Here is a 23,884-nt window from a genome sequence, read left to right on the forward strand (position 1 = left end):
TTCTTTAAGTGTAAATTGCTTAAAATAATTTTTAGGACCCTTTGCCTATTTCCAAGCACTATAAATGCAAATCAGATTTTTACAAATCAGGTTATGAATATTGTATTTAACATGGAAACCAGGCTATGAGACAGAGACTTACAGTCTTTACAATAGAAGGTCCTAGTTCATGTAGAATTTTAATGAAATTCGCATTGAAAGTTTCATCAGCCAGACAGTCGGTATGTTGTTTAACACCAGCAGAATCCACTGCTGTCCTCCATCAGACCTGAACCACCTGATGGATTCTATTGAACAGAAATGTCTTTGAGTTTGAAGTGGTTAAACTGTCATTTCAAATCGTCTGGACATTGTGATTACCGGCACAGGAGGAATTATATATTTAGCTTTTAGTCCGTAGCGATTTCCTGCCCCTTTCTTGATCCTAAGTGATGCCCCCATCTCCACGGAGTCTTGGTATCCCCACGGGAGGACTGTAATCAACGGCTCAATGCACGGAGAGACGAGAGATGAGGCGAGTGGGGGTCACGGCATACATGCGCGCATGCACAAAGCTGTCTGTGCCAAGCACGTATTATTCATAATTCTTTACTGCACAAACGAGAAGGGAGGCACCTGCCATGCAAGTTAGTTAAAGGGACACGCGACTGGGCTGAGAGGCCCCTCACTGGGCCCCTGATCACAAGTGACTGTGCAGCTAAAGCTGAGGGGAATGAAAGTGGACTGTCTGCAGATTTCAAGATTGGCGGTGTGACTGCTGTCTAAGGCCACCAAGATTTCTCAGCCAGTAACATCTAAAAATACACTTTACTTGAGGTATGATGTTGAGGATGTAGGAGTCTCACACTGACTGAAAAAAGGTTTCAAAAAGGGGGTTTTCAAATTATAGAACCATGTTTTGTTCCGAAAAGAAGCAGTGAACAGTTAATAAAAGAACCATGTTTTTCCTTAGTGTGAAGAAGATTACAGTAATCTAAAGAGCCTTTTGTCCATTGGGAAGATTCCATGGATGTTGAAGGTCATTCGTGATATCATCAATGTCAATCAAGAACCTTTATTTTTAGTGGCATAAAGTCTGGCCAACTTTGGAGCTTATTAACTGCCACAAGAACTATAAAGCACTCAACCACATTGTATTTTGTTTTCATGTATCAATCAGAAGAGGTTCATCTGAAATAAATTACTATTTCAGAATAATAGGCTTGCATTTGAAAAAAAATAAAAATAAATCTAGAGCTGTGCAAAAAATCGAATGTGATTTTCATGGGCATCTCGTCAGTTAAGGCGCTCCTGTGATTAGAAGTACATCTCCAGGACGTGCGTTCAGATCAGGGTTGCCAGGTTTTCAAAACAAATCCTGCGCACTTGCTTCTCGAAACTAGGCCAAGGGTGTTTCCAGGAGGTTCGCCGATAAAATTGTGTCCTGGGGTTAAAATACATGTTTTTTTTTTTGCAAAAAAATTTTTAGGGGCTAAACATCACTTTATTATTGGTATTGGAGTCGCTTCGACCCGCTGACATGAAAAACTTACCACAGACTTGGCAACACTGGTTGGCCTTTACTACACAGAGCCGTAGTTCACAGAAAATCCACACAAAATCGATTTCAAAATCAGAGGGGATTCTTTGTCGATTTTTTTAAAAAGCGATTTTGTGTAGCTTGTCGGTGGACTATGGCTCTGTGTAGTAACTGCCGCTCCACTTGAACCAGTGTTGCCAAGTCCGCTCAGATTTTCTGCCTGGAAAGATCTTTTAAAAATCTAGCTTATAAGTTCTTAGTAAATGTAGCCTCTTTCATTTTGGTTTCATACAGTTTTGAAAAATTCCAAAATTATTATACTACAACTATTATAATTTTAAGGAAAGTTTTAGTTCAACGACTAAAAATGTCATGTGGTGCAACCATCAAGCAAAAAGTAATACCATATTTTCCTTATACTGTGAGCGTACATATCTTAGACATTATTAAAAAAATAAATATTTTTTTTTTAAATGTTTTAATGGTAAAAAGTTTTTAAATGTTTTAATGGTAAAAAGTTTTTAAATGTTTTAATGTTAAAAAGTTTTAAAAAGTTTTTAGTTTTTTTTATATCATGAATTCTTAATTCTTTATTATTATTACATTAAGGAATTGCATCACATAACATTTAACAACTGAACTAACCTTAAAAAAAAAATGATGTGATATTTTAGGTGATTTATTGATCTTGATAAAAACAGTAAGGGTCTGTGGGGTCCTCTTTATCATTTCCTGTTTTTATGCTTCTTTTCTTTTTTTCTTTTTTTTTCTTTTTTTTCTTTTTTTTTTTTTGCTGGTCCACATGCCAGATTTTTTTGCTTTTGAATGTAGTTTTGTGACAAATTTTGATACATGCTCATCATAGATGCAAGTCTATGAATTGCATTTGAAATGTATTTTACAAAAAAATAAGTAAATGGCATATGCTAATTAGTTCTAAAGTGAAATTAGTCATCGGCTAATGCCCCCCAGAGTTCAATGTCATGAGAGAGCAGACTCATGATGCCTCACAGAGCCCCTCTTATCAAACACTAAGTCACAAAGAAGAAGGATTAATGCATCTGAGTCCCAATAAATAACGAGCTTCATTAAAAAGAATTGTCTATTCGAGGGTAAATGCACGGAGTGGACAGGAAGTCTACTAATCTGTAACCTGATGCATGCGCAAGGAAGGAAGGACTCAGGAACCAGCCTTCAGAGCTTTCACCAATCATATTCATCACAGAACCCAGTCCAGCCTCATTAGACCACAGCGCTGCACTTAACTAAACATCTTTTCCATAAAATAAATGCTTCCAGGTTACCCTCCGAGCAGGTCGCGCTCGCATCTGATCTCAATTACCTCCGTGCATCGGTCGAGGCTCGAACCCGGCCCATGGTGCAGTGCTGGACCTCTGGATCCACCGGCTGGAGGCGTCAGCCGCGGCCTACATACGTCACATTAAACAATGGGGGCTGGGGGTCTTATTGAATAATTGGTTCCTCATGGGTTCTTTCTCGAGGAATATTAATTACAAGATGATTAAAATCTTTTCGGGGTCTTTGGGTGAGTGTTGCGAGGGGAAGTAAGGCCCAGTGCAGGGAATGAGCACAGTTTGATGGGTTTAACTGTCATTTTGAGAGGAGATCGGACATTTGGTTTCTAGCACAAGAGGAGGCATTTGTCTCCCGAGGGGAGAGAATTTCATGTGGATTTAGATTTTGGCAGTGTTTCCCAAATTAATAGAGTCTTTCAGCATCTAGTTTTTGTGACAGTGCTGGAAAAGTAGAAAAGAAAACAATGAAGAGCTGCACCATGAATGCATTGTTTTTCTCTCAAACAAGGTGCCAAATTACGAACTAAATAACCTAAAGGAGTTTGGTTGTCTGTCTCTCCTGTAGCCCTTGGATCCTTAAAGACATGTATCAATTATTTGTCTTTTTAGTCTAGCTGTGGTTAGTCTTTAAGGCTTCATTTAATGTGTTTGATAAAAATGCAATTTTAGCCACCGCACGTTCTCCTGATGTAGACAAGACTCCACCATGTGGCAGCGAACAGAACAACAGCCTCTCAGCTGCTCCTCTCTTCTCCTCTTCAGGGATGAGCAATTGTTTTTTTGACCATATATGCCACAGTTTTAAGTACTGATGTGAAGATGACATCCCGTGCTCAGAGATTTCATAATAATAAATAATGTTTCGGTGGATTGCATTCGACGACGTTTTCTTTTTTTCTAAATTTGCTTTCATCAGTCAGAAACTTTTATGGAATGATTAACAGTATGGGTACGGGCTTTAGTTGTCACACTTTGTAGTCCAATATTTTTGAGGATGTAGGTTTATTTATTTATTTTTCTCTGTTATACATTTCTTTGAATAAAAGTACAATTATTTTTAAATATAATAAATTAGCATTCTTTTAAATGTATTAATTGTTATATATATTTATCTTATGCTTAAACAATCATTTAATAGTCAATATAATTCTGTAATGTGGGAAACTTTGGTTCATGTATGTTTAGAAACTGTGAATCTGAAAAACTCATGGCATTATTCATTTGTATGCATTAAATCATCTTTTATGAACATCTTTTTACATCAATCAATCAGTTATTATATCAGAGGATGTTAAAAAAAGAGAGAAAGAATATTAACCCAAAACTAAAATATGATAAATATGAGTAAATGTTTTGCTTTTAGTGGCTTGCCATTTCAGTCTTTACAGCAAATATGAATATACAAGTATATTTGAACATACTTTGTATGTTACAAACACGTAATGCCAAGAACATTCTGAAATCCTTTTAATATCTAATTTATGATTTTTAAATATTCCACTGTGCTCACTTCATCAAGAATTGAAAATAATAATAATAATTCATAAACAAAAAGTAAATGACTCTGGTTTCTGGATTTGGTGTGTTTGCCTCAGTTATAGTAACACATGATAGGTAAAAATTGATAGCCTGAATGCAATGTAGCTTTGGATAAAAGCGTCTGCTAAATGCATAAATTTAATTGTAATTTTAAATTTATAGAGCAAAGTCTTCTGAGTGCACACAGCTCAGATCTTCTGTAGTATGTGTGTGTTCAGGATCAATCTGCACTCCTGCCGTTCTTCTGGTTTGGATCGTTTCCTCAAGGGTGCTGCACTGGAGACTGGACTACAGATACAGTGTTTTACATCCACTCAGCTGGGCTCTGGTGAATGTATCTACAGCAGTGATGTGGAGAACAGGTGATTTAGTGAAGCTGTGAACTTCAACAGCTCTTGACAAATGAGAGCTGATTCAAAGACACTAGACTTTCATCAAGCTCTTGGGTTTTATATACCTATGTTATACCTGTCTCGTTTCTCATAAATGTCCCAGAGATCAGGGCTTTCTAAAAATCACGCTAATTTTGTATTTTGCACAGTACTGACCGGTAGAGAGAGAGAAAGCAGACAGTCGGGGCTAGAATCTGCTGTTACAGGAGACCGGGGTTAGTTGTCACAGACCTTGAATCTCAGTCATAGTTAAAACAGTTGTTTTATGCTGTATTCAAACATGTAGTTCATTTAATACCTTTTAAATAACCAAACTACAATTATCTACAATATCTTCATAGCTGTGAACAACTGAACACAATAAAACTACACAAATCAGCTATAGGGTCTATATAATGAAGGTTTTTCCAAATACAAGGTCAGTTATAATAATAATAATAGAATTATTATATTTATTATTATTATAAAAAATAATACATTCATTACCATAACAGCTAATTATAATTATTATGATGGCCAAAACAATAGTTTGACATTTTTTTGACTCTAAAAATTTATTTTCTTATTTACACATTGCTAGTAGCCTAAATTACTCATAATTTTGATTAACACACCGAATTCAAAATACATTTTGAGGTAAAAAGTCTTAAGTGTTTTTTATTATTTTTTACAGTGTATAATTGAAATATAAATAATATTCGGTGTGTTGTGCAAAATGACTTTGTGTAATGTTTCAAAAAATGTATACAATGATATAAAAATATTCTTCTCTAATGAGTGTCAATAAACAGAGGCTTCCATACTGTGACAACTTACCCCATATCATTTTCCTGCGCAAATATTGCAGAAACACATTGTTTGGACGCTGTTATGTTCCAGCTGTCATAAAACCGTGTCATTTCCTGTGTATATCCCTTATTTATGTGTGAATGTATATTGAGTTGTTCTTCAAATACTTAGAATAACAGTCTTTTATAACTCCCTCATATTTTTCCTTGAGGTGAAAGTGATTTTTGTAAGCTGCTATCAGTTGTCCCACTCTCTATGTCTGCTCTTGGTCCTGAAGTAAAGATGCAGATGGCACCTGTTAATAACCTGCTGTTGTTTGTTCTGTGTGGGATGGTCATATTTCTTTCTTCTCATCTGTATCTTTTCTCTGCTCTTTACACTTCACATGGAAAACACTGACTTTGGAGACATCTTTTAATGAGCTTCATGTAATTTTATAACATCTGTCTCTGGGAAGTGTTGTTTTGGGGTTTGGAAAGATCCCAGAGTTGGCTTTTTTCTTATAAATGATCATTTAAAATGGACAGTTTTCTTTCTTCTGATTTTATATACTTAGGAAGACTTCCACAACTAATCTGAACAGAAAAGGACTAGTGAAATGCATTATTTGTTTTCATTTTATGGATGAATAGGTATCAAATTCTTCAGACTGTTTGTACTTTTCAGGAAAAGATTCTTTACATAAATGTTTGTTTGTTTTTTTCTCACCAGGTCACAAATGATCATTAAATAGCCCATATATAAACATATTTATATTTGATGTTTGATATTATAGTTTTATGAATGTGCTAACAGCTGCTAGTCCTGGCTGAAGAACCAAAGTTAATAATACAATCAGTCAACTTCTTTATTTGCACATGGAAATTATGAAACGTTGTTTAATTTGGCCTTTTTATCCGAATATGAGATTTCTTGCTCATTTTGACATCAAGCTCCCACACCTCATTAAACTCTTAGATCAATTATATATATATGTCAAATGTCAAACTGCGGTCCATTAAAACCAGGTCTAATGATCTGAACTCCACTTGAGTCATGCACTTGAAATATGAGCTCAAAATATTAATATTTTATTAATAAAATAAATATGCATACAGTGTGCTGAAGGAAAATAAAATTGTATTTAGACCTAGTAGTAATAATTAAGTTATAATGCTGAAAATATAATTTATAAGCTAAAAACGTATATTTAATGTAGATTTGTATTTTTTTTTTTTTTTTATTACCTGAGGGGGAAAAAGTCAAATACAGAAGCCACATATTAACTCATTCCTCACCATATTTATCACACAGGGATTCATTAACTAAAGAACATAAATCATATCATTTACATTTATGTTCAATCTAATAAATATCTGGTTAAAGAACTCAAACCCATGCCAGTACAACTGAAATCATTTTTATCATACATAAGTACAACCAAACTCTGTTAAAAAAAATTGAATGAAAAATCTAAACAACTTCAGTTATTCTAAGTCTTTTATCATTTATTCACCATCATGTCGTTCCAAAGCTCTATCAGTTTCTTTCTGTCTTGAAAACTCTTGAAGAGTTTAGCATGGTAATATACATGGCCATGTACAGTGAACACTAGCCAGGTATCTAAATGTTGAGAAGCAAGCTCATTGGCTAGTGATGTGAAAAGAAACCAATCAGCTGTGCCATGTGAATAATTATGTGATTAAATAAGATTTAAGTTATAACCTAGCGGATTGCGCCATCTAGAGTTTCATGACAGAACTCTGCATTTCTTCTGCAGATCATGAACGAGGAATTCCATTAACTTCCATTGTATTTTTGTTCTTATAGTACAGCATTCTCACCCAAATTCTTCAAAACATCATCTTCTGTTTCCCCCACTGTGCAGATCTTGTACGAGGCAGGAGAGAAAAAGTGGGGAACTTGAAAATCTAGATTCTAAGGCTATGTTCATAATTGTTTCCTGCTCAATGTTATTGTAACAACACACTTTTTATATCTTTATCGTAGTCTGAAACATCAGGAGTTTTTTTTTTTTCAAACCCTGCTGGAGATCTGTGGTGAAGATGGGAAATGAAGAACTCATCACGACGTATATATATATATATATATATATATTTTTTTTTTTTTTTTTTTTAATACCACTTTGCATGTTGAGATTTTGTCCCTGATCCAGCAGGTGGCAGTAAAGTACATGTATTTGGTAGAAAATTGGTCAATAATTAAAACCTCTTGGGATTTGAGTGGAACAAGCATTCATGTGACTGCTCATTTTGCTTTGTCACTCGCTCATAAGTATATAAAACCAGAATTAGGATGACGTTTGGTCATAATTCTACTGCAAAAATTAGACTTTCATCCTCATTTGGAGATTATTCATATCTAATGCAGAAATGAAAACTCGCAGATCATCTTAATTACTGTTCATAATTACAGCTGTTCTTACTTAAATCAAAGAAAACCTCTAAACCATTCTTTCTTGTCAGTTAGTCTTCAGGCAGGAAATGAATAATGCCCTGGGAAATCCCTAATGCCACTAGAGTAGAACAAAACAGTTGGATTAAAACAGATTTCAGAATAGGATTAAGACAATTCAGCTCTTTTATGTCGTCAAAAATCCATAAGGCAAGACATTTGGCATCATAAAATGAGTAAAGACAGGCCATGGAACAAGGTCAAGTTTAACATAGGATACAGAAAAACACTCATTGTCCTGAAGGATTACGATATTTAAGCAATAATTTGTAAAATACAGTATGCTGAATACAGTTCTGATATTCAATTGCACAGGGGAGTCGGAGTCGTTCTGTAGGATTCGAGTCTATTGAACCGATTCTTTCACGAGTTTGACTGAATCGTTCAACGACTGAACATTTGGAGTGAATTTAAGTTTTGATTAAGGCTACGAAACGTTATATATATATATATATATATATATATATATATATATATATATATATATATATATATATATACATATATACGTATATACATATATATGTATATATATATACACACACAAATTAATCGTACTGGAAATATGCTTATATCTTGAGTGTTTTAAATATTATTTTATAAAAACGTGCACACATGCACGGAATAGGAGCGCGCCATGACGCAATAACATTTTCATACATTAAACATTTTGTTCACTAAATAAGGTAACTGAAATTAAAGAGGCAACAAAATATCTTCAAATAAACAAGAAAACCCGGAAATAACAGCTGGGTGTGACCTTGACGAATTTACATACTTTTGACGACTATACACACAACAGGTACAAACAAGATTTTGTTTTTATTCAGTTTCTCCATTCCGATAGATATTAATTCAGGCAGTTTAAATCATTCCAAATAATCAAATAGAGAAAATCAAACCATCAACATTAGTTCAAAAAATGATGAGAAACAGTAACATGATATATGTTCGTTAGCAATTTAGTGCAACTATTGTGATTTTGACCCATTGTTCGCACAAAGTACTGAAGTAAGGTTTCTTGGTCATTTAAATGCCCAGCTCCCAGTGCTGCTTTATATATGAACTCAAATTTGTTTAATACATCAAACCAGCTCCTTTTACCAAAAAAAAAAAAAAAAAAAAAAAAAAAAAAGATTCACTTAATTACAGTATTATCCTTTACCATATAATTCATCAGTTACAGAACAGTGATAGTTAAGCACATTTCAATTAAGGACATTCCAGAGTGAGGCATATTAACAGCATGTATTGTTTCACAACCCCAATGATACAATGGGAAAAAGGCTCAGTAGAAAACATAATACATAATGTAACAGACAAAGACTCTTGATAGCCAGCAGAGAATATGTATGAAACATATGAGGAAACATGATTTTAATTGCACGTAACCCTACAGTAGGGTGATCAAAGGCAAATGAGAGGTAAAGTGTCATTGTTTGACTCTATTTAGCACAACTTAAAATAATGCCAAATGAACTCGTTGAACATAAATGGCTCAGATGATTTTATGACCATGTTTAACCATGAGTGCTGTAGTCTGTGCAGGGCTGACTGTGTCTGTATGTCATGACGTAGACAGCGGTCTGGTGCCACCAGTAGAACATGACCACCACCAGAACGTGCCAGAGCTGATGACTGGCTCCAAGATAGTTCAGCTGGCCTGTGAGGACAGACATTAAAATATGGGTAAATACTTGTTCTGGCAATTTATCAATGTGATTCTTGACTAATTTGGTCACAATTTAATTTGATTTGATTAGATTATTCAAAATGAATCATTAAAAAAAATGCAAACCATGTAACCAGAATTAGACTGCTGATCTGGATTTGATGGTTTTTAATTAACTTAAAATCTAGCATCAGCATTTAAGAGTTTTCTTTCTTTTCTTTTTTTTATATGCGAGTTGAAAAGAAGGGTTAAAATTATTTTTTTTTTTGAATAATAGTTGTTCTCCCCTACAAGATCTAGATGAAATTGTTTCTTCATCAGATTTGGAGAAATGTAGCATTTCATCACTTGCTCAGCAATGGATGCTCTGCAGTGAATGGGTGCCGTCAGAATGAAAGTCCAAACAGCTGATAAAAACAATCACAGTAATCCACAAAAAAAACCATCAAGAGACGTTTTTAACTTCTTATCATTGCTTCTGGCTAAAATACAAATTCCTATATTCATAATACTGCATCTGAATCAGGAGATAAATATGCAGTTAAAACACCTTAATAATGGATTTGTTTCTTACAAACACAGCTTTTCGTTTCTCTAGATATTCATTAATGGATTGGAGTGGTGTTGATTATTGTGATGTTTTTATCAGCTGTTTGGACTCTCATTCTGACGGCACCCATTCACTCCAGAGGATCCGATGCTCAGCAAGTGATGTAATGCTACATTTCTCCAAATCCGATGGAGAAACAAACTCATCTACATTTTGGATGGCCTGACATTTCAACAAATTTTAGATTTTGGGGTGAACATTTCTTTTAATAAAATATAGCAATTTAGTATAGAGCGTTCACCTGGAAAGTATCGCTCTGGGATTTTACTAACGTAGAAAAGGAATGCTGAGGCGGCAATCAAATACATGATCATGACTCGAGGAAAAAACACCTGCAAAGATATAAAATGTTCGGTATTAATAATAGCACAACCTTCACTGGTAGAAGTGATGTATTGATATTTCCCTCCTCACAGTGTCTCCCATTATTCCTGATGCCACAAGCCGATATACATCACCTTTACGATTTCAGAGTGGAATCCTCCATTGATCCAGACCCAGTGGCAGGCTGGGATGATGCCGTATCCAGCCACAGAGCAGAACATGACAGAGCGCAGTTTCTTCCACTGCTGAGAGAGGTAGAGCGGATGGATCTGAGCCGCAAACACAGCCAAGATGAGAGCCAGCACCGTCAGCAGGTACACCTGCCTCCAAAACTGAAACAAATGTCATGTGTTACTACATCCGCATTACTGCTTTTATTGAAAATACAGTAAAAGCAGTAATATTCTGAATGTTATAACAATTTAAAAATCACTGTTTTCTTTTAATATTTTAAAATGTAATTCCTGTGATCAAAGCTGTATTTTCAGCATCATTACTCCAGTCTTCCATGTCACATGATCCATCAGAAAGCATTCTATGCTGATTTAATGCTCAACTATTATTAAAAACTTAAGTATTCCTTGATGGTCACATTAATGCATCCTCTCAGAATAAATTTTTAATTTCTTTATTGTTTAAAACTAAATCTTTACCAGTGTATCAGTTTCCACAAAAAAAAAAAAAAAAAAAAAAAAAAGTTTCTTGATTATCAAATCAGTATATCAGAATGATTTCTGAAGGATCATGTGACACTGAAGACTAGAGTAATGATGCTCAAAATTCAGCTTTAAATCACAGGAATAAATTCTGTTTTAAAATATATTCTCATAGAAAACTGTTATTTTAAATTGTAATAATATTTCACCATATTACTGTTTTTACTGCTTTGTTTATCAAATAAATGCAACCTTGGTCTCTTTAAAGAACATAAAAAAAAACTTGAAATAAAATTTCTTTTTTATTTAATACATGCAATAAAACACTTAAATAAAAGTACAAATACAATCAAATAAAGCTCTAAACACATCTGTCGTACACCGTTGCAGTAGAAGGCATAGAAGACTCCAGGCACATAACATCCCAAAATCCCCACAGATATTCCAGCATAGTCCAGAGCAAGCCAGCGGCGACACGTCTTCTCCGAGCGATGACAACAGAACAAGTGATAGCCCACAGAGCACAGCATGCAAACCTGACCATAGAATAAAAAACAAAAACCCATTCATTAATATGCAGTGCTTATTTGTATAGGTAAAATTCCCTACCGCACATTTAATGCATTACCTGAAAACAAAACAGTCCGATTGAATAAATGACGTAGTCCTCTCGTGACGCCCCTGCAGACGGCAGGACTGAGGCCATGTCATTCACTCCCAGCAAGAAGAACAGCAGGAACCCAAGCAGATGACTCCAGATGTTCACCGTCTCATTGGACAGAATGAATATGCTGTAGGATTTGAGAAATGATGTGTAAACGAACGGGATCACATCTACACTGTCAAAAGAGTAAGAAACGCACCTTTTGAGGCACAGTTTGGAAGGCAGGTGTGCTCTGTATCCATCAGTGATGTAGGGATTCTCCTTCAGAAACACTGGGATCTGTTCAAAGGTGTATAATCGGATTCCTCTGGGCACAAGCACGGGCCAGTACTGATAGCTGCCCAGCTCAATGTAATGACTGCTCTTGAGGATGCTCTGAGGCATCTTGTTCATGTGGCTGGAGGAGCAAAGATGCATGTCTCAGTTGTTTTAATAAAACACTAAGGCTTTCTCGAAACAGCGAGCTCCCTATCCATCACTGAAGCCTAAAACCAGCTCCAGCAAAAAGCCCTAGAGATAACTGTCGAGATTTAAACTAGGACAAAATGTGCACCTGTTCGAGTTTAAATAACTTTGCATGTATTGAAATCTATGGCTAGTAAGATATACATTTAAATATAAAAGTCTCTATATTTTCCTGAAAGCTAATATATCTCATCATAAACACAATCAAACAAGCAACACATTCCCGTTTATTGCACTACAGATTCGAATATGCAGAAATGTTTTGTTTGTGTCGGTGATGTGAAGCAGCTAACGTTAATTTAGCTTTAAAGAGATTTAGATTAGTCTTTTAAATCTATTATATCTCAGTGTAAGTACGACAAACCTCTGACCTCCAGGTAAAGGCCTGCCGTCTATCCCATTCAGCCCTGTCGGTTCCTTACTTTCTGCTTGATATGATATCAGGATATGAGCTTCATGTTGATGACCGGCAGCTAGCCGTTAGCTAAAAGCTAAAGAAGCGAGTGCGTGACGTAAAAGCCCTGCGTCAGACACGCAATGCGTCGACACGTCACTCTCGCTTCCTGAATGATGGTTTTATTTGATGGTGGAGGCATTTTTATGCAAAGAAATGAAACAATATATATATATATATATATATATATATATATATATATATATATATATATATATATATATATATATATATAAACCGCAATGTTGTATATATATATATATATATATGTGTGTGTGTGTGTGTGTGTGTGTGCGCGTGTGTGTTATATGTTATATCAAAGTATTTTATATATATATTTACATGCATGCATTTAGCAGACACTTTAATCCAAAGCGATTTACAGTGCATTCAGACTGTCTCTCAGAATAAAAGAGGTTAGGATTATAATTTTGAATATCCAGATATTTTAACATGGTATAATCATCAGACATTATACAGTCTGTTAATTGTTTCAGACTAATTCCTGCCAAAATATGATCTCTCACTATTAGATGTTAATGTCCATACAATCACACATATTCTATCAAACCATACGAGTAATCATGTCAGTAATTTATTGTTCATAATATCTGCTCATAAAATAACCATTTGACATTTTATTTTTAAGGTAATACAGGCTGTTACATTTCAAAGACATTTGAAATGATTTATTACATCATAAATCATATAAGCTCTCAAGAGAACTACTATAATCACACATGATCCTCCAGAAATCATTCTAATATGCTGATTTGCTGCTCAATTATTAACTTAATTGTTATTAATACTGATATAAAGTTTTCATAGAGTTATCAAGTTTCTGATGCTTAATAATTTTTTCGTAAATTATTACATATTTCCTTCAGTATTCTTTGATGCAGGGAAATTCAAAATACTTTGAAATACAACAATAAACTTTAGTAGCATATTAAAAATACTTTACTGTCACTTTTGATCATTATAATGCATCCTTTCAGAATAAAAAATGATATATATTAACTATATATATATATATATATATATATATATATATATATATATATATTACTGTTAACTGTTGAATTGTAATGTATCTACAAAGTTGAACAAGTGGCCTACTATAATTTATTTTAATGGATTTATTTGCCATAAATGTAACAAATATAATCTATTGACTGAATCAAATTGTTATAAATAAATATAAAAATAGGTAAATACAAATCTCAATGAATTTATGGTATAATTAACATCTTCACTTATAATGATGAAAGAAATAATAATGAAAAAAAAAATTACATTTTCTTTCCTTGAAAAACACATTCAAAATACACTCACAAGAAGGCACTGTATTGATTTGTAACTAGAAAAACTAAAAAATATATATCAATGGTTAAAAAGTAGTGGATTCAACCATATTCAAAGACATATGCAGAAAAAAAAATCAGGCAGGATAGATTTATAAATGTATGAATTAAAACTCCAAGGTTTTAATTCAGAAGTACAGTTGCACACTGTTTTCATGCCGCTGTGGATTCCCCAATCCTCGTCTGAACGTACCTGAAAAGTGACATTTATATTGTGAATCCTGCATTAGCATTTCGAGTGTTTCCAAATAGTATGTTAAAATTGATGAAAACTCACTTCAAAGTAAAGGACACTTTATGTTTGTTAATGACTTTGAACCCGGGTGAATTTGATGCAGCGCCCCTGAAAGACAAAACCCCCCAAAAAAGCAGGATGTTACATTACAGAACCATAAAGGAGGACCGACTATCTCATCACCCATTCTTACAATCACACTCATCTCAATGATCTCTTTACCCCATTATCTCTTATAGATTGTGAAATATGACCAATCAAATCCCCTAATGTCTCTCCTCGTGTTACTTATGCGCTCATTTTGAGACTGGTGAAAGATTTTAGTTCTTCTATTTACTGTCCAAATCACATTACCTCAAAACTCATGCTATGTCATCCACACTATATATATTTTTAACGCTACGTATATGGTTAAAAAAAAAATGTTTTGACATTACTTTACAATAATTTGGAGTATTTGAGTTCAATTGAGTGGAGGTCTGATGCATGACAAACGCTGTCTGGACAGATCTGGTAACATGAATGTAGAACAGGTACCAGTATTAATAATTAAACTCTATTTATAGCAACTGTGATTCTTTGGCATGAAAAAACATGCTCAACAATATTTTATATATATATAAAAATATCTATATATTATTTACTTATTATTATTATCTTATTTTAAGAAATAAAATTGTTCAGGAAGTAATATAAGAAAAATGTAAAAACATAATATAATAATATAGCATTACATAATATATATATAATAGACTACTATTTCCCCCCTTAATTATTATTATTATTAGATTTTTTTTTTTTCTAGTTCTTGTCTTTTAAGAAAATAAAAATAGGAATTTTAGTAAAAGAATAAATTAACTATTTGTTCAATGATCTACTGGCGCCCATAGTCAAACACTTCAACAATATTCTCATTGTGCTTAGAAGGACGTTCAGTTAAACTCAAACAGAGTGGGACGGTGCAATCAGTGAGAGGTCAGAGGTTAGACACTCTGACAGTCAGCTCAACCTAACGAGTGTAAAAGTGACGACTGCTCTCTGATGAGTGTGTGTTTGAGGGTCAGTTCATGACCAGTCAGACCACCGCACACAGCTGCACCACCGTAATGAGATGTGTGACAAGAGTGTGTCTTGTATGTGTGGCTTATTAGTGCTAATGAGCCTTTACAGCAGACCAAACGAGGGACTGAACTAAGCGGTTTCATGAGCAACACAATGGCACTGTTCAGTAAGATTTCTACATAAGCAGCATTTTAAATTAAATTAAATTACATTTATGCATTTAGCAGACGCGACTTACAGTGAACTCAGGCTATCAATTTTTACCGAGGAATCAAACCCACAACCTTGCGCAATGCTCTACCAGTTGAGCTACAGGCACACTACATTTTAAAGCATTATAGGTTCCTGACCAGATCAGCAGCAACATAGTACTACGTTCTAAGGCTATGTTTACATTTGAAAACACATCTATTTCTCGATGTTTTGGCCTTCCATCCGAGATGTAGTTTTTTTCTGCAGAAACAGAGCCTTTTGAAGCTGCTCCCAAACACATTTATTCGCATTGTAGTGTGGACTATGAAAGGTATTTGAAAACCATGACGCACTTTTAATTGTGACGCATAATGTGTTTTAAAATGGGCATTTGGGCAATTACACAGTGTTGATAAAGATAAATGTTAATTTGAAAAATCATCATATTGCATTCCTGCAAATATGACAGAAAATGTACTCGCAATTGCTGTTCTGTGGCAAAACATGGCAGTTGCATTTTAGACCAAACATATAATAGTGATTGAATGCAACCTGGACGTACTAGTAAGTGGTGGTTTTGGATATTTTGCTAATAAAATGATTGTGCCAGAAGAATGCCATGAAATCTTTATTACGTCTGCTCTCTCAGTATCATCTCCGTGCGTTTTTATTGCATTTTATGCATGAACAGTAAGATGATTTAAGCATTTTCCAACATTTAAGGGTGGTTACGAGAAACATTAGGAAAATGTTTAAAATGCGGACAGCGTTTTGTAACCGAAAACACCTGTCTGAGAAATTGTACCTCCTTTTGACAAATTGCAAAAAAGAGCAATCCGATAATGCACTGTGACAAGCTCAGTAAAAAAAGAGAGAAAGAAATTACCATTAAAAATATAAATATAATTAAAAATGCTAAGTATGAATGCAAAATATCAACAAAAAATTGTAATATTTAGAATTTCACTTAAAATGTGTGTTAAGTATTTTTATGCTTGTAATAGTCTTACACTATTAGCTAAGTAACATACACCAAATTTAATAAAAAGCAATAGAGAACTAAGTGTGAAGTGATGTCTTTGTAGGTGGAGTGCTATTTATGTGACACAAATCTGTTGTTTCCTGCATATAGCGTTTCATGCATTTCTTCAAAACGCATCAATTTCCTGTTTTCTTTACTTATTCCTACTGAATGAATCTAAAAAACATGAAATTTAACAAAAACAAAAAAAAATTTATTGATACAAACAAAAAGCTCAGGTCTTGTTCTTTATTATAAAGCAGAGATAGCATAAACCAAGGCCACCGTACCTTGTCATTTGCTGTGGGTCTCATGACAGCAACTCTGTCGTATTGTCTCCGCAGCAATGCTAACACAGCATCAAAACGTCCCTAAAAACATTCACATTACAGAAAAACACTGAGAAGCACAACAGCATTTTAAAACATACATACATTATCCGAGTCGTGTTGACAGGAAACTTACTTTAATGGGTGTGTACCATTTGTCTGGGACTGGGGCTTGATATATTGGTGGTGGTCTGGGTGGGGGTCTTTTTACAGGTTCTTCAAACTCCTCCTCTGGCATTTTGACCACAGCATTTTTAGCTTTCGCTAACCGCGTCCCTTCCTCTGTAGAGCCCCTTTCACCCCAGCGAACCTGTGGATGCTGTGAGTTTCAGCATATATCCATAAAACGTCTGTGCTATGTTCTTTTGGATGGCGTTGGATTATTACATCACCTCCATGGGTGTGATGCCGCCAGGCCCTCTGGCACCATAATAAGACGCATCCACTGTAGGCCATTTCTTCTTCGGCAGAAGGTCCTCCTCAGGTTCCTGTAAGATATGAATCAAGCATTTCAAGAAATGGGTAGTTCTGCAAATTAACATTTATTTCAAGCCCCAGTGTACTGTACTTACAGGTATTGGGCATGGAGGCGGAGGGCGAGATGGGGGTGGATCGCTGATTACCTGACATATGAGGAGAAAATCCTCATTAATATACACATTTGTGGGAAATAACATAAGCTGTGTATCTGTAGCACTCACCACCATGCAGCAGAGCGGCCAGAACCACCAGAGCACAATTAAACACAACAACACCAGCAGCAACAGGATGACAATCACTATCACTATCCCATCAGACTATAAGAAATGGAAAAAATATGTTTGATTTATAAACATAAAAGTTGTGTACAATTACCTTTATTCAGCAAGGTTGCATTGAATTGATCAAAAGTGACAGTAAAGATATTTAAAATCTTGCAAAAGCTTTCTATTTCAGTAAAATTCATCAAAGAATCCTGAAAAAAATGAACGCTACTGTTTTCAACATAGTAATCATTAATAATAATGATACCTGAAGGATCATGTGACACTGAAGACTGGAGTAATGCTGCTGAAAATTCAGCTTTGATCACAGGAATAAATAAATAACATTTTCAAATATATTTGAATAGAAAACAGTTGTAATATTTGTAATAATATACCAAGCCTAGTAGTTTTTGCTATAATTTGGATCAAATAAATGCAGCCTTGGTGAACAGTAAAGCCTTATTTTCAAAACATTATTATTATATATTATTGAAATATATCTGAAATATATTTAAAATTAAATACTACATGGGAAAAATGTAAACGGAAATCAGAAATTAGGAATTAAAACAACTTTAAATATTAAAATTACTCGACTGAAATAAAAATAATATCAAAATCTAATTAAAATTAAAGCTCATAAAATAATTAAAACTTAATGAAAATAAAACAAATGTTTACAATATATATATCTATATATCTATATATCTATATATATATATATATATATATATATATATATATATATATATAAACACTAAAATAACACTGACACTGTATTACAATCCAATGTTTCAAGAGAACATGCAAAAACCAGTTAATTTGGATTAATTCTGTTCCTATAATCAGACTGTTTATTATGATATTTACTGACCTTCTTAGTAAACTTGTGTATTATTAAAGTTAGTTTGCTAAGAAATGTATTGTGTACTTACACATGCGTGGGCATATATTGTGATTGGACTTGAAATGTAAGACTGGCCATTATTCAGACTAATGAGCACATCGAGGGAGCTGTTGAGAGAGGAAGAGTACGTTATTATATGACTGAATGCCAAAGACGGAGCATGGTTCATAAGACCAACAGCGTTGTCCTAAAGTCTTCTTTTGAAAACAACAAGATGAATGTCTCTTAAAAAGCTTCTTTCATCAGTTCAAAACGAACTTGGCCACGACGAAAAGCAACATGCTACTTTGTTTCAGCCCTGCACTTAGCATGCTCCTTATCAGTTTTCTATTACCTGAGCTATCAACAGAAACTGAGATAATAAATAAATAAATAAATTAAAAACCAGGATAAGATGATGAAGTCGTTCCCTTTGCATGTCAGCTTGTAACAACTGAAGCTGGTCCAATGCCACTTACTGTCCAACCTCGGTCAACACTGGAGCTGGACACAGCACGTAATTATCCTTCACTGCACTCGGCTTCTCATCTAGAAGGAAGAGAGAGAAGCATGTGACTGCCATAAAAATGCCTAACACAGAGGCATTATTTAAGGATGTGGCTGCACGAAACTTCCCCATCGGCTCAAAAAAAGAGCAAGAGCCTCCGAGGCCACGCAGAATTTAGCATCTCTCTTGCTAACAAAAAATAATAACATTGTGGCTTACTGTAGCACTTATTCATTTGCTAAATGGGGAGGTGAATTATATGGCTTGTTTTGTGAGGCGTATCTTTGTGGATATGTTTTAGAATAGAAGGAATGCATTGAATGGCTTACTGTAAGGATCCTGTTGATTGACAGATAACGTGCAGACCACACCATCTGAGGTTCTTCCCTGCGTGAATCCCCTTCCTCGCAACACAATGTTGAACGTTTCTAAAACACAGTGTTTACACTGAAATTAGTCATGGTCATGAGTTCAAAACAATTACATCGCGTTTACGTGGATCTTTTAGCCACATTTACAATGTAGGTCTTGATGCTCAATTCTGATTCGTTGACTCTATCCAATTTTTTTGGACAACCAGCTTGCATCTTTTAAAAGTGGCCCATATCCAAAAACTGCATTCATGCTAAACACTTTTTGACTTTCACTGAACGGTACTTGATGTGAGAACGGTTCACTATTTAGGTTTGTAAGTTAGAATAACATTAACATTAGCTAGTTTTAGCCACTGCTAACTTGCTGAAGCACAAGATGACATTAATGTTCTGCTTGAGCAGATGAAAAATGGAACGTAATAAGAGTATGACAACCAGAAAATGACCGTTTTCGTCTAACTTGTGATTGGGGTTGAATGCTTAGAGACATTTTGCTTTGTTTTGGTTGGATTTAGGAAATGGAATAAAATAAATTACATAGCCTATCCTCTCAGGATACCTGTAATTAGTGTTACAAGTAGGGTCAGGGTTAGTTAGGGTTTAAATGATACTCGAATGCCATTGGTGTTCAAGGGGAGGGCCTTAATGGGCCAATTACTTTTACACTGTTGCAATTCCAATGGAGGGGACCCCCGATAAATGGGAAAACGGTGGAAAAAAACACAATTCGGCTAGTTTTGAATACCAGTTAGGATTTGTTGCAAATACACGTATCTGAGTCACAAAAAATCGGAATCCATGTGCTTTTTTCCTGCTTACACGTTTGTGGGTCATATCCGATCTTTGCCACATGAGAGGAAAACCATATAATGTAAATGCAGCCTTAGACATACCATTGACGCAAATGCTGGAGGGCTCAAGGTTAAAAATCTCCACACAGGATTTCTTTAAAATCTGTAAAACACAAATACAAGTCAATTACAAGGCAGCATACAAACCGCATGCAAGAAAAGCTATCTTTGTTTGTGCTAAGCCTCACCGAATTTACGATGGTTTTGAGGGCCTGGAATCCATCCACAACGGGAAACACTTGATCTTTGCTGTCTGCAATATCTGCAAGCTATGAAAACATTAACACTGGCATATTCATGTCAGAATCTCACTTCGCTGAAGCTGCCAATTTCTGAAGCTCTCTTGCTACCTTTTCCCAAGCCAGAATCAATCTCTTGCTAATGTAAAATGGGCCGGATATGTTATCTGCAGAATGCAATTTCTCTCATCGTCCTGCCCAGACAAGCACTTAGCACATCCACCAACATCAATATAAAGGATCCCTCTGTTACACTAATGCTGTTATTAATGCACATGAAGAAAACAATATCGCCAGGACAACAAAATTCCTGTGACAGTGATACACTAATAAACTATAATAGATTGAGACAAATCAATGTTAGAAAATATATTTTTCACATTTTTCGCCAGTGTGAAATGCACTAATGATTCGAGGATGGTGTGTTGCTCTGGGGTTCAAAGTGAACTTTAGCATGTTGATATGGTCTTTAAGGTGGTTGCTAGGATATTATGTGGTTCCTAAGGTATTCCAAGTGTTTATTAGTATATATTTTGTATGGTTTCTAGCCGATTGCTTAATGATCCAAGTCAAAATAATCCACTTCCAAGTTTATATGACATTGTAGTCTCTAGATATAACATTCAATGTAAGTCTATGGGATTTTCCATCTGTTTTATTATCCAATAGATGAAAATCTGTACCTGGTTTGCATCAAAGTCCTTCACACCAACACAATATATGCGTGCACCATACTGTCTCGCCTGGTTAGCCTGAGAAAACAAATGGGGAATTCATTATTAAAAATGTATATGCATAATATTAACAATAATAAACCCAGAACATGTCAAAACTGTATTGCGAATTAAGGTGGAAGTTATAAAGTACCTCAGTGTACAGGTTTTTTTTTTTTTATCTCAATTCAAACATGTAATAGTTTCCATGTAATAAATACTTCCATTGGTTATGCAGTATTAATATTTCATATACAGTATGTAGCATGGTGCTTTACCTCTTTCACAGCAAGGTCATGTGGATAAACCTCCAGCTTCCCATCAGTCAGTGCAATAATGATGCTGGATGCTCTGGCGCCCTGGGTAGTCATTTGTTTTAATACCTAAAATGTTTTTATTTGTTATGATCTCTGAAATACATAGGAGATGAAATATCCAATACATGATTTTGGTGATAATATCATGCACTTACCTTTCTTAACCCCTCGTGCATGTAGGTATCACCAGCAGGTCTGATCTTGCTCAAACTTTGTAGACCACTATCAATAGCTGCCCTAAACGCCCCGGAAAACATACCAGCTTTATACTTTTTTTATCTGTATTACAGTAAAAATACTACAGTACAACTCAAAATAGACTGAATGAAATCTCACCTGTCTCCAGTGAGAGGCAAGACTACTTCTGCACTAGAGGAAAAGACTATGAAGGACACTCTCATTTTCGGGCTAAAGGAAGTAGAAATAATATGTTATGAACTGTAAAATCAAATTTACTCTCTGGATGGGCAAGAAAAATTATGTTTTCTAAAAGAGTCTGATATATAACTTTATAGTACTGCAGTGATTGATGTAAATGACCACCGTGGCACTATCTGAGGTTAACCATTGTGCCCTAAATTGCATTAACTAGGTCACCATACCACATACTAATCCAAACTTACATTTGACACAGAATGAAGTTAAACATAGTAATCTGAAATTAAGTTTATGTTTAGTTCCACACATGTGCAAGAGCTTGAGACTCACAGATGTGGTTTGTACCAGACAAGACTTTGAGTGTGGAAGTGCTGAAACTTCTTAACCCCTTCAGTAGCTTTTGTTATTTGTTAGTTGGTTATAAAAAAGCAACTTTTAACTTTTTGTTTCTTACCTTACGAAACGATTAGTAAGTTGTTCCACAAATCCATAGATCTCCATCCAGTTGTCCGAAACACTGCCTGACCTAGAATGATGGTGAACATTTGGTGCTTCACAAGATAAACAGGGCCATATAAGGGCCCCAGAGAGCTATATATATAAAAAAAAAACAGTAGGCTACCTAAAAATACAAGAACTAATAATGAGATCACTTAAGTTATTAATGTTATTGATAATATTTCCGAAAACTCACCGATCCAACACAAAATATAAATCAAAGGCTCCATGGCAGGACGCCTCTTCTCCTTTCCCAAAGGAAGTCAGGAGAGAGAGGCAGAAAAGTTGGAGGACCAAAGTCGCTTTAATGGCATGATCGCTGTCTTCTTTCATTCCTGTCAAGTGATGCACGTTGTTGGTATGGGATGGGAACCCGTCAAATCCAGTGATGGAAACGCAGCTGACGCGCGTGGACGGAGCGCGCAACTATTTACTCATGCACGCATCACATAAACAGCCTTTAATAGCCACTCCTGTAGCGGTCTTCAGGAACTGTTCTCTTTTTCTTCTGCTTCAAAAATCCATATCCAGATTCATTTAATTCAGTAAAGCTTTTTTTTATTATTATTCAAACGTGTCCGGTTTCGCTGCACATGAACACGATTCAGTGCGCATGCGCTCTTTATCCACACAACAGCGGGTGATCTTGGAGCGACATCAAAAGAGCAGGGACAACAATAGCAAAAGGGTGCTGCTGGCCATATGGGTCATTCCTGCAGTTAGATCCTTTTGGGCTTTGAAACCTTTGAAACATTTTCAAAAGCCATTCAGGTAAAAAAAAAAATTAGCCCTAAAAAAAAAAAAAAAAAAAAAAAAAAAAGATATATATATATATATATATATATATACATACAATAATATAAATATAAACATGTCATTATGATGAGTGCATTTTTAAAAAGGGGGAATCCAGGCAAAAGATTTTATGAGAGGGCGTTTCTGGACATTAAACATTTCTTAAACCTCTCCCTCTTACCTTTTTAAAAATGTTTCAGGAGCTCAAATTTGCATACGAATTAGCCAGCAGATATGGCTGCAAATATCCAGATGGATGGGATGCCATTAATATGGAGGGAAAACACATTGTCTGTTCACTGACCTCAAGCCACCAGCATGTCCTGTTCCACCAGCTTTAATTAAACTAATGTGACTGCTTTTTATAACAACCTGCTGACAGTTCTTACCCACTACATTTTTGAAGCAAAGGACATTTGGAACGTGAAAGAAACAGGTAAAGTTTACAGTCCATTAAAACTAAAAAGCTAGATTCAGTGGTTTAAAATACACTAGACAAATTCATTGCTATATGCAATTTAA

At 34.9% G+C, this 23,884-nt stretch overlaps 2 protein-coding genes across 5 annotated transcripts; both read right to left on the reverse strand.

Annotated features, from left to right (window-relative positions):
- Window positions 1-8,812: 8,812 nt before the first annotated feature.
- On the reverse strand, window positions 8,813-12,906 carry LOC113054087 (progestin and adipoQ receptor family member 3-like). Of its 3 annotated transcripts, none has more exons than XM_026219400.1 (7): window positions 12,765-12,906; window positions 12,135-12,332; window positions 11,900-12,062; window positions 11,652-11,807; window positions 10,750-10,947; window positions 10,533-10,623; window positions 8,813-9,672 (listed from the first exon to the last, which is right to left on the reverse strand). In XM_026219400.1, exons 2-7 carry the CDS (start codon window positions 12,326-12,328, stop codon window positions 9,530-9,532), a joined length of 945 nt encoding a protein of 314 aa, XP_026075185.1. In that variant the 5' UTR covers window positions 12,329-12,332; window positions 12,765-12,906; the 3' UTR covers window positions 8,813-9,529. The 3 variants fall into 3 exon arrangements, with proteins under 3 accessions (XP_026075185.1, XP_026075187.1, XP_026075186.1); XM_026219402.1 differs by having other exon boundaries at window positions 12,772-12,874; XM_026219401.1 differs by having other exon boundaries at window positions 12,744-12,863.
- A 1,303-nt stretch (window positions 12,907-14,209) lies between these two features.
- Window positions 14,210-23,179, reverse strand: LOC113054088 (anthrax toxin receptor 2-like). 2 transcript variants are annotated; one of them, XM_026219404.1, is made up of 18 exons: window positions 22,764-23,179; window positions 22,524-22,595; window positions 22,028-22,099; window positions 21,847-21,928; window positions 21,653-21,733; window positions 21,345-21,413; window positions 20,611-20,691; window positions 20,465-20,525; window positions 19,527-19,625; window positions 19,169-19,238; window positions 18,739-18,817; window positions 17,759-17,854; window positions 17,630-17,680; window positions 17,450-17,545; window positions 17,194-17,367; window positions 17,019-17,099; window positions 14,496-14,561; window positions 14,210-14,411 (listed from the first exon to the last, which is right to left on the reverse strand). In XM_026219404.1, exons 1-17 carry the CDS (start codon window positions 22,898-22,900, stop codon window positions 14,523-14,525), a joined length of 1,440 nt encoding a protein of 479 aa, XP_026075189.1. In that variant the 5' UTR covers window positions 22,901-23,179; the 3' UTR covers window positions 14,210-14,411; window positions 14,496-14,522. The 2 variants fall into 2 exon arrangements, with proteins under 2 accessions (XP_026075189.1, XP_026075188.1); XM_026219403.1 differs by having other exon boundaries at window positions 14,211-14,411; window positions 21,653-21,757.
- Between the last annotated feature and the right edge of the window lie 705 nt (window positions 23,180-23,884).

The sequence above is a fragment of the Carassius auratus genome, chromosome 35, assembly GCF_003368295.1.
Source record: "Carassius auratus strain Wakin chromosome 35, ASM336829v1, whole genome shotgun sequence".
Taxonomy (NCBI): Eukaryota; Metazoa; Chordata; class Actinopteri; order Cypriniformes; family Cyprinidae; genus Carassius; species Carassius auratus.